The 17,040-nt window shown below is 39.2% G+C and overlaps 1 protein-coding gene across 16 annotated transcripts in view; it reads left to right on the forward strand.

The window, feature by feature from the left end:
- The window catches only part of FGGY (FGGY carbohydrate kinase domain containing), a 148,919-nt gene that overhangs the window by 98,618 nt on the left and 33,261 nt on the right, over positions 1–17,040 (forward strand). For 15 of the 16 annotated variants that reach the window (XR_001873239.1, XR_001873240.1, XM_017805485.1 and 12 more), the window contains 3 exons: positions 454–528; positions 3,640–3,760; positions 6,352–6,446. Coding sequence is in view for 14 of the 16 variants with exons in the window: in XM_017805485.1 (XP_017660974.1) it covers positions 454–528; positions 3,640–3,760; positions 6,352–6,446 (291 nt within the window). In the remaining 2 variants the exon portion in view is untranslated. Of the gene's footprint in view, positions 1–453; positions 529–3,639; positions 3,761–6,351; positions 6,447–17,040 lie in introns of those variants that run through there. The other variant, XM_017805497.1, reaches the window with a different exon arrangement.

Below are 17,040 nucleotides of genomic sequence, written 5' to 3' on the forward strand. Positions count from 1 at the left end.
CAGAGTGGCTACAGTGCAGTATTGATTTATGTCAGAGTAAAGGAGGCTAAGATATAGTATTTAATTATTAATTGTGTTTCAGTGTTAGGGTGCTTGGATGGGAGGGGGAGAAATGCTTTTAAAAAGTTATTTTTATGTAATAGCATTTTCATATTATTACATTAAATACATTCACGAGCAATATCTGAGTCATAACATAAAACTGTCAGACTTAATCTATCTCTAATCCCCTACAATATGCTGTTTGTTCTTTATTTCTTTGCAGGGGCAAGAATAATTTATGTGGTTCTTCCCCAGATCAGGAATAACATGTTTAACATAGCATTATGGGTACAGCTCACAGAAGTAAGGCTTAGAATTAGTGTTTAAAACTTGTTACAACAAGAAGCCATAGAAAATAATAGAGTTTTATGTTGGCTGGATTTGTACATTTTCTTTTTGATCTTTGCACAGGTTGTTGGACTGACATTGTCCCGGGGTCTGGATGAACTTGCCCTTATCTACCTGGCCACGATCCAAGCCATTGCTGTAAGGCATTTTAAGTGCATAAAAGAAGAAATGAGTTGTCTCATGTGCTGTGAAGAGTGATCATTACCTTCTGCTAACCAGATTTCTAATAATACATGAATTCACTTAATGGACTTCTTAAAGGAGCAAGATGTTGTTTATCCGTGTTGGTGACTATTCCCAACTGTGGGAGAATCGACAGACAGAAAATGTTCCCCTATAACGTCTTTTCCTTGAGGCAATTCTGTAAATGGAGCTTTTTCCTCTGGTGCAGATGTGAGGAAGGAGCTGATAGTCCATAGAGCAGTGTTACACCATGGGCTGTCTACAGGGAAGCTGAGAGGGGGGAAAAAAGCTTTGGCAATTGTACAAAGGACCCTGAGCTCCCCTAAAAGCCTTAGCTTCAGATTGTTCCTAAATCCATGGATTTCCCCTGCTTGTCTGGTGGATGAGGCAGAGCTCTGTGCCACAGTGAGCAGGAGGGTCTGAGATTAAGTTCACAGCTCCCAGATCCAACAGAGCAGATCTTCCCCCTCTTGTCCCTGCTCCAAGGAGAGCAGCTGGTTCCCGTGGCACTCCCGGGCGGGTGGATGTATGGAGCAGGCAGGGAGGCTCTGAAATGTCCCTGGTGTTTGCCAACACTCAAACGGGGAATTTTATTGGAATACTTTTCTTTCTGCCCTGATTTTCTATCGAACCCAGGATTTCCAGTTCACAAGAAGTTCTGTTCTGAAGCGAAAACCTGGGTCACAGAAGTTGTTTGGAAAACCTGGCAGAGGGTATTTTCCATGGGGCCTTTTGGTGACCAAAATCCACATTCCTTTGACATCCTTTCTGTGATTTTCTATTTTTTTTAAGTTTGCTGAACTTGAGGCATTTTTTGCAAAACATTAACAGTTTGATGAATTGGGGAGTTTTCCTGACAAAACTCTATTTGGTTGGAAAACTTCCAAACTCCTCTCCTGGTTAAACAACAACTTTGCTAGGCTGGGTCAGCCATCTGGGATGGAGAGGGTGGGTAGCTGCTGTGAATTTACTGGGAATTGTCCATTTTATGTGTTAACCCTCCCTAGTCAGCAAATAAGGGGAACTTAACCCCAGCCTGGAATTCATTGTTGTGAGTTATGAGACTTTTTAAGATGAAAGTAGCTTGGTTATACCTGATGCTTCAGCATAATCCCACCATTGAAATAAGAATGCCTAGGAGAGGTTGAACAATGCCAGGGACTGATACTGCCCCTGAAAGGAACTTCCCAGTCTGGAACAGGTGCTCCCTGATTATATGCTGCTAACGAAGTGGAAACCTTCTCTGCTGGAAATCCTGGGAAAGTCACCTATTATCTCATTGTATGATACAGCTCAGATTTTATTGTAAAACACAAATACTGTGTTGAACACGAAATTCAGCAGCTGCATATCTTTTTGATACCTGATTGGGCTGATTTAATGTAAAAAGGCCGTCCCGTAGTTTTCTTTTCACTGTAAGTTCAAGGAAATTCATTTTTCCTGAAGCGTTGTTGAAACAGTAACTAAAAAGTAGACAGAGAACGTTGGTTTTGACTTGATATATTTACTAATTGCCAATGTGACACCTAGGAAATTTGATTTTCCTCCCATGCTCCTTCACTCCCAATTTTAGCTTCACTTTTATTGAAGGAAACAGTTGTAGTAATCCTGCACCATTAGCTGCCTTCAATGGGTGCAAGATAAACTTTCAACCCAAGTAAAAATCTTGTACAAAGTGTAGGCCTGCCCACAGAATGTTAATCTCTAGTTTTCTTTTCAGCAGGAGAGGCTTTTTTCTTTTTATATAAAATTTGCATTTGAAGCCCCTCAATTTGCATTTTCTCCAATCCAGGATTAAATTAGTTCCCCCCCACCCACGGTGAAATAAGTCTGGCTTTAATTTAAATTGCTGTGTGAATACAATTTTCCAGGCAGGTAAACACAAAATAATTTTCACAGCGTGTTCTTTCTCAGGGTCTTTGCGTGTGTATGTTGTGAGAGAAGTTGTTAATAAATTTGAATTTCAGAAGTAGTGAAAGAGAACCTCCTTTTAACCATTCACTGCAAGATGCAATGCAACAGTTGGATGGCTGAGAACATGATCAGGGATGTAATTGTGGCCTGTTCTGAGCAGACAGACTCCTTTTAAAGCAGTTTATTTTTCCATAATTAAAATTGTGGATTTGGAAATTAGCCCTCTGTGTCAATAGGGAAGCGATGGATTTAGTCAGCTGGGGTTGTGGCTGCTCATGTTCCTCTTAACTGCTTCCCTAAAAATCAAAATATATTTGAAGGCCTGTCCAGAATAGTGCTGGTCATTCATCGTGGACGTCTCCATCTGATGGAACTCTGCTTGTTCCATTTTCATTGGCTTTTATTTGAAGATGAGTTTATTGCAGCTGCAGACATCTTAATGAACTTGCAGCATGACATAAAGAAAACTTAAACATTAGTTTATGAAAACTCTGACCAGATTGTGTTTTGTGAGGAATCTACCTACAAAGAGTCAGCCTGAGCAGCATTTTGCCTTGAATTTGACAAGTCTGAGCTTCAAACTTAACTTCCAAGGTATTATAAAGAGCTGGGAGTTATTTTCGGTCACATAGTTTGTCAAAGAAATGTGAAATACTCCTGAAAAAGGGAAATAGAGAGAAGGTTGTCTTCAGTGAGGAGTTGGAGGCAAGCAAAGCAAACAAAAAGAAAAAAGGCAAAGCATTCACTTTGGTTGTTCTAATTTGAGTTTCTCAGAATTGAGACTGTAAATGAAAAGTTTAAAATATGCCTGCATTTGAGATGTTTCAATTAATTCAGGCATGAAACGGAACATTTTATTTTGTGTAGGGCAAAGGCCAAGAGAAATAGTTAAGCCAATACAGAATTCTTCAGGTTTTCTTTTTTGCTGAAATGACAGAAAACATAGGTTTTTTTAATTTGCTGTTCTTTTTTTGTTCTGTTTTGCTGTTTGGCTTCAGAATTGAAACCTCTTCACTGAAAGGGATTTTCAGATGCTGTTACACAAAGTAAATAGAAAGTTTCGGTGGGGATGTCTTTGCACATAAGTATAGTCCTGTTCCTGTGGCTGCTCTCCTGTGCTCATCTGGCTTGTTTTTCTCTCCCTTTTTGAAGTTAGGAACAAGACATATTTTGGAAACGATGCAGGCTGCAGGACATGATATCAACACGCTGTTTCTGTGTGGTGGGCTGAGCAAGAACCCTCTCTTTGTGCAGATGCATGCTGACATTACTGGTAAGTTAGGGGAAGTACAGGGAAAGGAGTGTAAACTACTTTTATTTTAGGTGTCTAAGTACCTTGTCTTTGGAAAAATAAAGACTTTCTTTATACAGAACTGTATTTCGCTGCTTGGCCAAAAAGTGTGTCATGAAATATTACTTTATGAACTTCATCCTATTTGACTTGTGACACTTCCTGCTCTTGCTGGGCATTGTATCCATTATTGCTTCCGTGTCTGTATCTCTCATATGGTTTAGGGGACAATGTCTGGACTCTTGCTCCTGCACAGTGTTGTCTTTGGTTTTGTAGAATTCCTGATGGGTAGAAGGAAGCTCCTGGATCTGTGTTTTACTGCAATCTCAGGCCTACATGGTATTTTTCGTCCCCCTTCAGCCTGTGTGTGTTGGACATCTTAGCACACCTGCGAGTCAGTTGAATATACTTCAAAAAATGTGGAAAAAATAACAAAATTTAGTGTAAAGGACTTCAGAGAAACATTGAATGATGTGTGTTTTGGGTATATTTCAAATTAAGACCAGTTGAGCTGTCATGAACAAATTTTAAGGCTCAATTTTGGGGCATTTTGTTTGGAGATCTGTCTTGCCCTGACATCAAATTACACTTCATAACCTTGATGCAGGAAGGAAGATGAAAACGTGCTTTACCTGAGAGGAAAACAGAAAAGGAGAAGCAAAAAGCATGATGCCTATTGACCTGAAAATTCACTAATTATATTGTAGTCAAAGTGAAAAAATGATATTGTCAAGTCTGTGCCTTATAGAACTCAGATGTTTTAGGTGAATTTCAGCTACGTGTGGAGTTGTGCTGCTGGTCTGTGATGTGTAAAAGAAAAGATCTGTGAAAAGGTATTCTGATTAAAATGTAATCACAAGTTCTTTGACTGTAACTAATGGCCAAGTACAATTCAGTACAAAAAGGCCTTTTTGCAGTCTGGAGTTCTCCCCCATTTGTAAAATCAGTGACTGACAAGGGATGTCAGAGTTCATCTCACTGAAATGCTCTTGGTTATGTTGAACTCATTAGAGCCTATCAGATAAAATAACTAACATTCCAGGATCAATCCCCCATTCTTTCCCGAAAAGAAAAAAATCTGAATATATTATTGTTAGCTGCAAATGCCCATGACTCAGCCATGCAGACATCCAATAGATAATTCCACAGGCCACTTAAAAAGTATCTTGATCTTTTTGTTTGCCTGGTAAGAATTCCTATTCATTCTGATGATGCGGGAAATGGGCAGTAAATTTTCGAGCACGCTGAAAATTGCTCACTGACGCCTGACAAACAGCCCTGGAGCTTTGAGCTTGAGCTTTAGATTTGCTGTTCCAGGTTGACCCGAGTCCTGAGCTGTGATGCAGCTGAACTGGAGGAATGCTCAGGTGACAGGGAAAAGTAACTGGAAATGTAACTGGATGCCTGTTGCAAGGAGAATTTACTTTGTGTCAGTAATTGCTGCTTATATTAATAATTTTATTCCTCATTTTGCGGAACATGTATTTGCCTTTTCCTCTCTAGCAGTTGTTCATGGCTAACTTTAGGTCTTCCTCCAAATTCCAGCTCCTTCTAATCTTCCAGCTGGCTCTCAGGAGCAGCATTTTTTGGGGCGTAATATCATGGGGACTATTCTCAGAAGGAGTCCCTCCTTCCACCCCTGTGTTTGCATCGTCATTCACTCAATGACATTATCTCAGTAATGGAAATTTAGCCACATGCCAAATACTGTAGGAATATTAAATTTTTCGACTTAGTGAGGATAAGCATCAGAAGTACAACTAGAAAAGTATTTAAACTTATGCTCTTGGTTTAGATTTTTTAGGAGAATTAATAAAGCAGGCTGGTTTTTATTTATTAGTATTTTTTTTCCTGTTTTTACATTGGTGAAACATGTCTCAGACACTTTGTGTGAACCAAAGGGAAAGTATGTTCACGATAGTACCCCTGGGTGATGAAACAATATTTTTTAATTCTGCTTCATAATATATATTATTTGTTTGTTTTTCCAGTGTTTTAATTTTGTTTTTGAGTATCTTGCACAATTTGGAAGGCAAGATTTCCCTTATTATTTCATACATAGCTTGAGAAAGTTTGCTACTCATATTTTCATGTCTTCCAGCAAAACCAGACTGGCTTTGTTGGCTATATATTTAAAACCAAACACAAACAGTCTTTTGTTTGTTTGTTGCAAAAGAAACAAAAAAGACACCGCCCTGTTTTCCCCTCCAGGTTAACTTTTAATGGGCACGTGGGTTTGGAGGGTGTGGGTAACAGGTTTATACCAAGCCCTCTGAGATAAATAGCCAGTGTCAAAAATCTGGGGGGGTAGGGGGGTGGTTTTTGTGCCCTTTATGTTCTGCATTAATATTTGCTGAAATTGTTGTATTTAAATCCTGCATTTTTCCTGGAGCCTGGAACCACAGGGCAGAGTGATTTACATTAACCTACAGCAGAAGGTGTAGCTCTGAATGGAGTAATGAATAATGGTTTTCAAGCCCTTTTTGATTTCTTTTTTTGCTTTAATTATGTATGGTGCTGCTGGTGCAGTCCCGCTGTGTTCTCCCTAACAGACCTGACTCTTTCCTGTGCAGGGAAGCCTGTTGTCCTGTCCAGAGAGGTGGAGTCTGTTTTGGTGGGTGCTGCTATTCTTGGAGCTTGTGCTTCTGGGGATTTTGCATCTATACAGGTATGAAATACCTGATTATACTTATTTTTTTTTTTCAGTTTTAATGTGTTTTACACCTTGACTTTTGGCACCACACACAGACTTCAACCCAAGTGGAAAAGTTTGTACCTTCTACGTGGCTGGACAAGAGCCAGTATCACCTTCTCTCCACCCCCTGTTTAACTCCACATTTAGGTGTATTGAGTATTCATTTGTCTTTTCACTGTAGAGATGTGCATGGAAGCTGCTGTCTATGAAGTTGAGCCATGTAATTTTACAGACAAAACAGGGAATTTAGCAAGGCTCTGATCCTGCAGGAAGGTCATGCTTTCATCTCAGTTATATTTGTCTGACTTTCCTTCCTTCATATTGAGGAATGTTAAACATAAGAAGCAACATAGCACTATTAATGCAGTAAAAAATAACACACCTATAGTTCTTGTCTTGCCCACAGTGAATGCAGAGTTAATAATGAGGATTGAACTTCATGTTTATTCATGTTATTTCAATCCATTAGCAGTTGCAAAAGTAGCAGTAAGGCTTTTATTTTCAGTGGATCAGGCAAAGCATGACTTAGCTGCATTTGTATAAACAACAGTGGTTTACAGAAACCTGAGGAAGGGTCTGAATTCCCCAGATCATGCCTGTTTTCCCACCTGGCAATCCCACTAGTATGAGACATCTTCTCTCTTCATGCTACACGAGGACATTAAACAACACACTGCATTCAGTTGGAAAAACTTATTTATTGGGATGGTCCCTTGTACATTTAATACGTTTTTCTTTATAGCATCAGGCACAGATACTTGTAGATGAAATTTTGCACAAAAACTTATCTGGATATATTTTCTGAATAGGGAGTTCAGCTTCTTGACCTGTTAAATTGATGCAGTTCCACTGGAATCAATAAACAGCTCAACATAAGCTGACGAGCTGGGCTGTGCTTGGCATTTCTCCAAATGGGAATATTCTGCAGTGCTATGTAGGTTAGCAGGAAGAGCAGTTTCCTTTCATAAGAATTTTTCCATTAAAATGAATGCCATTGCAACAAATATAGAGTGCAATATATATGTATATAATATCTGTATATAATAGTTCTAATGCTTGTAAGAAGAACTTGTTTTGATAGATGTAATTTCAGTAGCAACTTTTGGTGACAGGTCTTTATATTTATTTCTTACTCTTCTGTTAATCTTTTGCCTTCAAATACATATTTCATTCCAAGTCTGCCATGTTTTTCATTACAATGCAATAACTGGACATCTCAAAACTGATTTTATCAAGTCTGTTTTAATCAACATTAGAAAAACCTAATGCTGTGAAGTTTTCTGTGATGTGTTCGTATATATTTTTGGTGTATTCGCTTACTTTTAGTTTTTACCTTGCTCTTATATACAAAAATATTTCAGAAGCATATCCAATAATGTCAGAACAGATACATATATTTTATACATACATTAGTATATGTCAGTGTTCATCACACACCCCTTCAGATGTCTTTTTCAGAGAAACTGAATCCTTTGAACCAACCATGTCGCAGACTTTTAAATTGCAATATGTTAGAGTATGTAAAAACATTTTTAAAAGAATTTAGCTACATGGGATAAAGAAATGAGAAACTGAATGAATTTCTTTTAGGGACAGGGAAGTGTAAATGCATATCTAGCATCACAGTTCAATAACATCTCTTACATTTATCTTTGTAACACATGTTCCAAAACAACCCTTTCTTAGAGGTGCTGCTGCAAACATTCAGCATCGTTGTAGACTTTGCAAATAATAGAGTTTATTACCTCTCCTCTAATAGATGGTTTGTGCTTAATTACTGTCCTTTTCAAAGCTCTTTGTTTGCTCAGTCTAATAGTAAAGGAGAAAACTGTGGGTTTTTTCGGTAACCTCTCTCCTTATGTCTATGGTTTTTTGAAGGGGATTTTTTACTGTAGCTTTCCCAGTCACTGGTCACATTTCTCAGAATGATTTTTGGACATTTCCACTCAATGTCAAGATCAAAATGCTAAAAGCTCTTTGGTTTTTATGGGTTGGCTGTTCTCCATTTTCTAAAACTCAAGCCTTTTTAGGACAGCTTGGAAGTAGCACCCAAAGCCAGGATCCCTCAAAATCACTTCTGATAATCTTAGTCCAGCTCTACCATGCTCTGCTGACTGAAGGACTGGCTGTTGAACAAACAGTGAGTCCCACTAGTGATGCTGAACCTGATGCTCTGGGGATGAAATGTGCACCATGAGCTGACCTGCTCATATTGACTGGAACACTAAAGAGCTCTTCCTTTGATATCCCTAAATAAGTTTATTCTCACAAAGACACAAGCACTGATGTACCTCCCATCTCTTTTCCCTTTCCATACCACAACAGCAACTGTTCTCAGGATGCAGCATTTTATTCTAATTCTTAATTTTCATATATTTTTCTTCATATTTTGAATGATTTGGGTAAAGGTTTTCATGCTTTCTGCTGACCACATCTGTATTACCATCAAAATTCGCAGTGTGCTGAGCCTTTACAAAGAAGCATTGGAAATGAAGGTCATTGTAAAATTTGTAACCATACAAGTTAATTTGCAAGCTCCTAGTGTGGATTTAAAAGTTCAAGCCCCTTGAAGCTGCAATTTCATCTTTAGGTAATTCTATCAAGGGAAGATTTATAACCTCCATCTCTCAGGCCTGGTCACCATATGTTGTTGCTTCAAAGAATGTTGACTTCCCTATTTTCCTCTTCATTTACTCTCCCTGCATTTTTCTCCTCTGTGGTAAAACAATTGGTCTATCCAAAAAGAAAAAAGAACATGCAGTGTGGTGAGTTCTTCCCCATTTCATCTCTCCGTTATTTAGTTTCTAGAAACTCTGGAAAGAGGAGAAAATAAACTGAATTTCTTCTTGGTTCATCTTTTAATTTGTCCAAATGCTACACCCTTTTTCTGTGAGTGGTTTTGTGGTGCCCCTGAGCTCTAACTCAGCCTGGTTGTGTCCCAGCAGACAGTGCTGTGTAAAATCCTGTGACAGAAAGATTTTTGAAATACAGACTCTATTTTGGGGATTTGGATTTTTGAAATATGCTGCATTGAATGAACTAACCCTCACATTGCTGCTTAGATAGGTCAGTTTATTGGTTCTGGCCATTCCTTTCATGCTGAGCAGCAGGATCCTGGTTTTCTATGGGATTGTTTCTATAGTAAAAATATAGTTTCCGGTTTAGCAAGCCAGCAATTCCTTCTCAGAGAAAATGTTCAATAAATAAATGTCAAAGTTTCCAGTATATCCTCGTTACTCTGCCTCACTCGTTCATAATTGAAAATGGGAAGAAGGTGCTGTTTGACTTGGCAGTTATCCAGCTCTTTTTTTTTTTTGAATAGCCCACTCTTTGGGACAAAGCTGTACACCAGGGAACAGGATTATTGCCTTATAAAACCCTGCAGCCCACTGACTATTCCTTAATTGCATATTAAAGCAATTAATAAAATTACCTGTATGAAACCAGATTACCAGATTTATTTTGGGTATTCTGCATTCATGTGGGACATTGTTACTGGCCAGTATGGGAGAGAAGAAACTCTGATTTTCTGTAATGCATATTGTCGGTATCTCCCTGTAATCAGCTTTCTGTAATCATTTTTCGTGTCAAACATTGAGCTAGAATTGAGAGTCCTCATGATTACAAGACTTTTCAGGTACAAATTGACTTTTAAGAGAGGTTTAGTCTTTTCTTTGTTAGTTTTAGTTGTTGTGCAAGTTGCTGGTATACTCTGCAAAAGGATAGGAAAATGCATTTTAATTATTTTTATCAAGCAGATTGGAGGTATCTAAAAATGATCTGGATTCTATAGAAAGAAGTGTTAGGTAATTATCTAATGTGGATTAGCTGAATTATTTAGCAGCAGTAGCAGTTGAGCAGGTGAAGTACCCCCTGGGCACAATCTGCATCCCTGGAAGCAGCCCTAGGAGCTGTGTGGATCGGGACCACCTGGCTCCTGTGTCCATAACTCTGGACTATATTGCAGGTGGGGGTTGAAGTTATGGTGGTGCAGGGGACATGATTCACTTACAGCTCCACTAAAGGAGCTCAGAAGAGTTTTGTTTGTGCACTGCAGGGTTTTGCTTAATTTAATGGACATCTCCTCTCAGTTGTCTTGGGATGTTGTTGGGTGGTAAAGCATAAAATCAAATAACCAACCCCACAGATAACACAGGTTTTATAAAGATCAGCCAGGAAGAACATCTGATACACAACTTATTCGCCTTTTAACAATTAAAATGTTACAGACTGTTATGAATGTAAAGAAGTTCCTCAGTACTACAGTTACTCTACAACCTTGGTAATGGACCAACTGGCAATGGGGAATAAACAGCATTTCATAAGAACACCCATAAATAGTACTGGGACATATTGAACACTTCTGCTGACAGAACTGGAGGGGATTAGGCCATTTCCATTTCTGAATCAGGCAGTTTCTGGCGTAATTTTGTTCCATTTATTTCAATGGACGTACTTCAGTTGATGATCTGATCCTCTATTCCTCTTCCAAAGCATTACCTGTCAGGTCATGGCTTGAAATTAATACAAACCTCTTGTTGATTTCCATATTTTCAAAAGGAAGAACCGAGTAAGAGATCAGGGAGGGGATAGTTTTTTCCTTAGAAATGGTAATAACATGGGAAATCAAAAGAGGAAGTAAAATGACTTCTCCCTGTTGAGTTAGGGAATGTTGCCTTCCCTCATCTCATTAAAAATTTAAAGCACTCCTCTTTTTGAACAGGGTGAATTAGTAATTAAGTGCTGTAATCAACTTGTGTAAACATAATATTGAAGGAGAACAGCAAATTAATCATTTCGTTGGCTTGCCTTCCCCAATTAATGCACCTTTTAGTAAAGGCCTTCCTGCCATGTTGGGATGGTTTTTTTCTCCTGTCCCCTTAATCAGAAGAGTTATGAAAGGCAGAGGAAGGAGATTGTTATTCTTAGGCACCACGGTGTACACAAGGAGTGTCCTAAGGTGATGTGATCTTCCCTTGCTTTTCTTCAAAAACTCCAAATCTGGGCATGTAGAGTTTGAGCCCAAGGTTTAGTGGAGATAAAAGTGGAGTGATTTGGGGGAAAGAACCAAAAGCAAACAAAAAGAACCCCTTAAAAAAAACCAAAAAAGCTCTTGCTTTCCTGAGTAGTGTGTTGTCTGGTATGGCCTCTTCATCTAAGTGATTTCGAGAACCAAACTGTTTTCCCTGTAAGATGTTGGATGGCTGTGGAGAACATTTACAGCTCACCGGGCCTGACTCAAGGCTGTGACTCGGCAGTAGCAGAACTCCATCCCTTTACCTCTTTCCTTGGTGTTTTGACACTGAAATACGTCTTTTCCTTAATTGAAAGTGGGTTTTTTTCCCTGTGTAATAAAGTTTGATTCAGTATGGCATGCATGAAACCACTAAGATACTGGCAATGCCTCTGGCTTTTGTATAGAGTCAGCTGCCTTCTTACCAGAAATCTTTAGAGAAATATAGATGAGGGAGAAAAATGAAAAGGCAGTGATTTGATGGCCACTGGCCAGTTCCTTGTGGCCTAGAGTTTATGGTACAAAGAGTGCCTTTTTAGTTAGCATATTTTGGCCTTACTGTCAGAAGTCTTTGCAGTGAGGGTAAAAAGCAGATGAATCACAACTACTCTTTTGCCCTATGGTTGATCCTTCTGCATTAAAGCTGAGAAATATAAATGCTGGTTTGTCTCTGGCAAGCACAGGGTGAGCTTTCAATCAGTTTGAGAATGTGATTTTTTTTTTTCACTTTTCAAACCACAATAAATATATAGAAACCTTTCTACTTTCTTTCAGCTGACTCCAGTGGACAGTATTTCCATGTGGTTGGAGATCCTCTCTTGGTGGGAGTTAAATCACACATACAAGCACCACCACTTAGGGTCACACAGCTGAGATGTGGCTGCAGCTGATCACACGATGCTTTCACAAAAGTGCTTAGAAAACTACCCTCTGTCTTGTTGCTGTTTACTGACATGTGATACTGGTTGACATCTGTTGCCCTTCTCATTTGAGGTCTGTTTGCTTTACTAACTTTAACATTTCCACATTGCTGTGCTGCTGAAGTGCAGATACACAAATCTCCTTGCAGTCCCCAAGGTCCTTTTATGAGAAGCAGAGCTGCCACCATTTGATATCATCCTGCTGGCTGCCTTTTATATTGGAGTGGAGAGAAATAATTCTGTGGCTGTGAAATGTTCTTGGTGGAGTGCAATGTCTAGTGCTATATGTTGTCATACATTTGATGTATGATCAGATCAGTACATGCTGTACAGTAGCATTTACATCATTGTCACAGCACATGATTTGTGGTTGGTTTATATCACTTGAAATTATTACAGGTAAAAACTTGTCTAAGAAAATGTCGAAGTTTGTCACAGCAGGTCATATAGCTACTGAAATGACAGATGATCTTAGTCCATAATCCTAATGCAGAATTCTCAGTTAATGTAAATCAGCCTTGCTCCAGGATTTCAGAGGAGTGACACCAGTTTACTCCAGTGCCCTGATCCAGTCAAGCACTCAGGTACCTCATCTGACTTTAGGCAAGAAGCTCAGTTGAAGATAAGCAGGACTGCCCATGTGCTGAAATACTTTACTGGATTAGAGCCCAAGCAGGAATCTGACACAGTTCACTGGAGATGACACATCTTGAAATGGTAAGAGTGATTAGAGCTCTTGCAATTGGTTTTTGTTATTACACCTTCAGGAACAAGTTGTGGATGCCACAAGTTGTGGATGCTATGTAATGAGATACAAAGGTGTTGTCTTTTGTTAAGTGGTATGCTTTTGTGGAAACCCAGCATGCCTGAATTTTAAATGTCATCCAGTACACAGATTTGTGTTCTGTTCAGATTTGGAATTTCTCAGTAACTGTTTAATGACGAGGAAAGGCAGCTGCAGTGGGTCAGTGTAAAGTGTCGGCTCTAACAGGACTGCCCATTTACATTAGCTGAGTATTTGTTCAAACAACCTCAGAAATCCAGTGCTTAGAGATGGGGCCATATTATTTTTCTGAAAGTAGGTGGTTTAATTAAAATGAAATCAAACATGGCCTTTCATTTGGGCACTGGCAGAAGGAGACAGAGCTCTGTGTGTCGGGACATCAGTTTGACTTACCTGGTTATTAATTCTGGCTGAAAGTGGTGATAAAGGTTTTATTGCCTATTTCACACATTTACAAGGATGGACTAAAAGGTAATGAAGACCTCCCAAAGGGAAGCATGATGAAAGAAATCTGTTTAATCTCTGTGCTGAAGGTGTAGCCGGCTTTGTGCACTGGTACAGAACTTCACCAGAGTTCTGGATCTTGCAGGCACACCCCAATTACTGTATTAGAAACAACCACGTGTATGTCAATATAATCTGCTCTGTCTATGGGATTAACACTTACACTGTCATGTCTTTTAGCTTTTTAAAAACTTACATCAGCTGATGTTGGCAAAGAATAACATGTAGTGTTTTGTTAATCTGCAGAAGTTGAGACTCTTATTAAACCAGTGGTATTCTTCTCTTCTGTCAGTAAGCCCAAGACCTGGCAAGCAGGAGAAAAAATGCTGCCTGGAATAGTTCAGGTTCTGCTGCTATGTATTTTTGTAACAAACCATGAAATGACCACAGTGGAGTTTGTCTAAGGAGATGTACAATTAGTTGATATTTTTTTTCAAGAAGAAAAATCTTGTAGCAGTTTAATAATATCACAACTTACAGATTTTCCAGCTTGCTGACCTTGTCTTTTCTTGAGGAAAACCATAAATATGAGGAAACCATAAATGTGTCTTTATAGTAGATAGTTACTTTCTTTAAAATGTACTGTGATCCTTCTCCTTTCTATTTTAAGGACAGATTTTACCCACGTACTCAAGAGACATGGCTGAAGTCATTCAGACCTTGGACTCCCCTTCTGTCCAGGCCATTTAAGCAAGAAAAAGTGTGATAGCAATATTTTATAGTCAGGATGAGTACAAAGAAGGATACCATGGATCCTTTGTAACTGTCTGTAGCCAAGAAGGTCCCTTTCCGAGCGTGTCTTGCTTAAATGATGTTTGGGATGTCAAATGAGTTACAGTCTCACTGCCCTCATCTCTTCAGTAGCTGAGCAGAACAACCTTCAAGTTATGCACTGGAGAATTGGAAACTCAATCTGGCTACATTGTGAGATTAATTTTCCATCTGGGATTTGCACTCTTGCAGTGTCAGCGCAGGGATCAGACTGTTCCGTGGTGAAGCACAGGCGTGTGGAGTCACAGCACTGTCTGAAATGCTTGAGGGTTCTTCACAATAAAGTTTCTGAAGGACATTATGATCACTTAGTCGTGGGATTTAATGCCAGTAACTCAAACCACTAGAACATACTTCTTCTACCCTATATTTGAAAAAGTTTTATATTTTACATATATTAGATTGTTCTTTCTCCTAAAGATGTCTAGAGGGTTTTGTTCCTCAAAATTCACCCTATCTGTATAGTTTAACTAGACCATTTACTGTCTAGGAGTTTCCAGTGCATTTCATTTTGTTGTGGTTAACAGTGAAGACATTTTCCTTTATTCCCTTTCATATAATCATGGATCTGAAATGGGGAAAGAGAGATCCCATAACATTTATTATTTTTTTTAGAAGGCAGTTACTTTGTTAGCATATTGGCTTTCCTCAGAATTGGAATCCAATTCTCATTTTTACTTTCTCAGTTCTGTCTCTATGTTCTTGTTTCCTTGGTTTCTTAGATTAGATGTATAACAACCATTCCCAACCCCTTCTTTCTTGTTTTGAAGCAACTTTTCACACCTCCTGTATGTAAATATTTCTGAGGCACATCTTGAAACTGGACAATGAGATGTAGAGAGAATCCATATGAAATTCCTTCATGACTCTGTTTTGTTTTTATTGGGACAAGTGTCCATGTAATAAGTAGCAAAACCATAATTGTCACTCTGAGGGAAGTATAGGCAGAAAGGCTGACCACCAAGTGGGCACGGAAAAGCCTAAGTTGCAAATTTTTGCACAGAGATATTCCTCCAGATGAGGGTTGAAAAACACTGGAAGAACACAAATAAGGAGAACTTCTGTGCTCATTTCTTGCTGTGCCTTATAAATGTGTATAAGCAGCAAAAGTGAGTTGGGTTGTCATCTTAAGAATGATTTATAGGGCATGTACTCAATGTGTAGCACTCCTGGGGCTGCATTCCCCTGAGCATTACTAACCCTCAGCACATAAATACATCCTGACCCATGTTGGGCCTGTTTATGTGAGCCCCTGCTGCCTTCTGCACTGCCTCCTGATGGTCCTTTACCAGGTACAAGTCTTAGGGAGGAGCGTGGGTGTGGAAGCTCTGGTGGGAGCACATTGTTTGGGCAAGGAACAGAGTGAAGCGATGTGACAATGCTGCTCCTTGCTAAGCAGACCAGGGTGCTTGGATCTACCATGTCACTTGTTTTGGAGCTTGGGAAGCACAGGGGACCCTCAAGGGAGAACAGTCTGGAAAGTAAACCAGCTTCTAATCAGTATTTTTTCCTTTGGAGAGTCTCTGCATGATAAGAATATGTGGGAGAGAGCTCTACCCCAGAGCCCAACCTCTCCCTCCCAACACCATGGGTTGGATGATGATAACATGTCATGTTTGGAAGGTTCCTTCATTGCCCAGCCTTGTAGCACAGAACAGACTTAGACATCTTGGATACATTTGGCAAAATATTGCTGAGTCTAGTACCCTTGTGTCAGACTCCTTTTGCTTTCAAAATGTCTGGTAGGACTTGATTTTTGTCTAATTTTCCCAGATTTGTGTCTTTGTATCTGTTGCTGTGAAATCACACGTTTCTGTTAACTTGAAGAAATTCAGGCATTGAGTCCTGTATCTTTAGACAGAGTGAAGCAGCTTGGGTGTCTTCCAGCAGATAAATAGGATATGTGTTAGTCTCTAGGTTGGGAGCTGGCACTTACTTTAGGTGTAGGAGGTGAGTAATGGCCCTAAAGATGCTAAGCTGTGTGAAAACCTTCTGATAAATGGGGTCTTTTCGTGATGAGCTATCCTCACGTTCCTGGACTGGTTGGCATAAAAGCTTTGAATATACAAGCACATTACTCATTATTTACTGGTCGTGGTTGTAAGGTTGTTTAATTTTGCAATAGTCCCATCTAAGGGATGATTCTTGCATTGCATGAAAGGAAGTCTAAGCAAAATCTACTTTTTTATTTACTTTGTATAACTTTGCCCCTGTAGATATTCAGCACACATGCCATAAGACACAAAATGCCAAACTTGGGGCTTGCTGGACGTGGAAATTCCACTCATCCCAAAAGAGAACCAGGCATGAAAAGAGAATAAAAGAAAAAAGATAAATTGGAGGAGAATGCGGCTTTTCTCTTTTGGCACTAAATCCCAGATATTTCCACCATCTCCCTCTCCCTGCTCCTGCTCTGATGTTGTTTATTCTTTCCTCTTGTATTCTTGCCTTCTTGTTTGTACTTCTCTTTTGTTTAATAATTTGTTTTTTTCTTCTTTTATCAACTGTTGATTTTTCTCTTCTCTTCTCTTCTCTTCTCTTCTCTTCTCTTCTCTTCTCTTCTCTTCTCTTCTC

This window comes from Lepidothrix coronata, unplaced genomic scaffold (genome assembly GCF_001604755.1).
Source record: "Lepidothrix coronata isolate B3197 unplaced genomic scaffold, Lepidothrix_coronata-1.0 Scaffold12, whole genome shotgun sequence".
Classification (NCBI taxonomy): domain Eukaryota; kingdom Metazoa; phylum Chordata; class Aves; order Passeriformes; family Pipridae; genus Lepidothrix; species Lepidothrix coronata.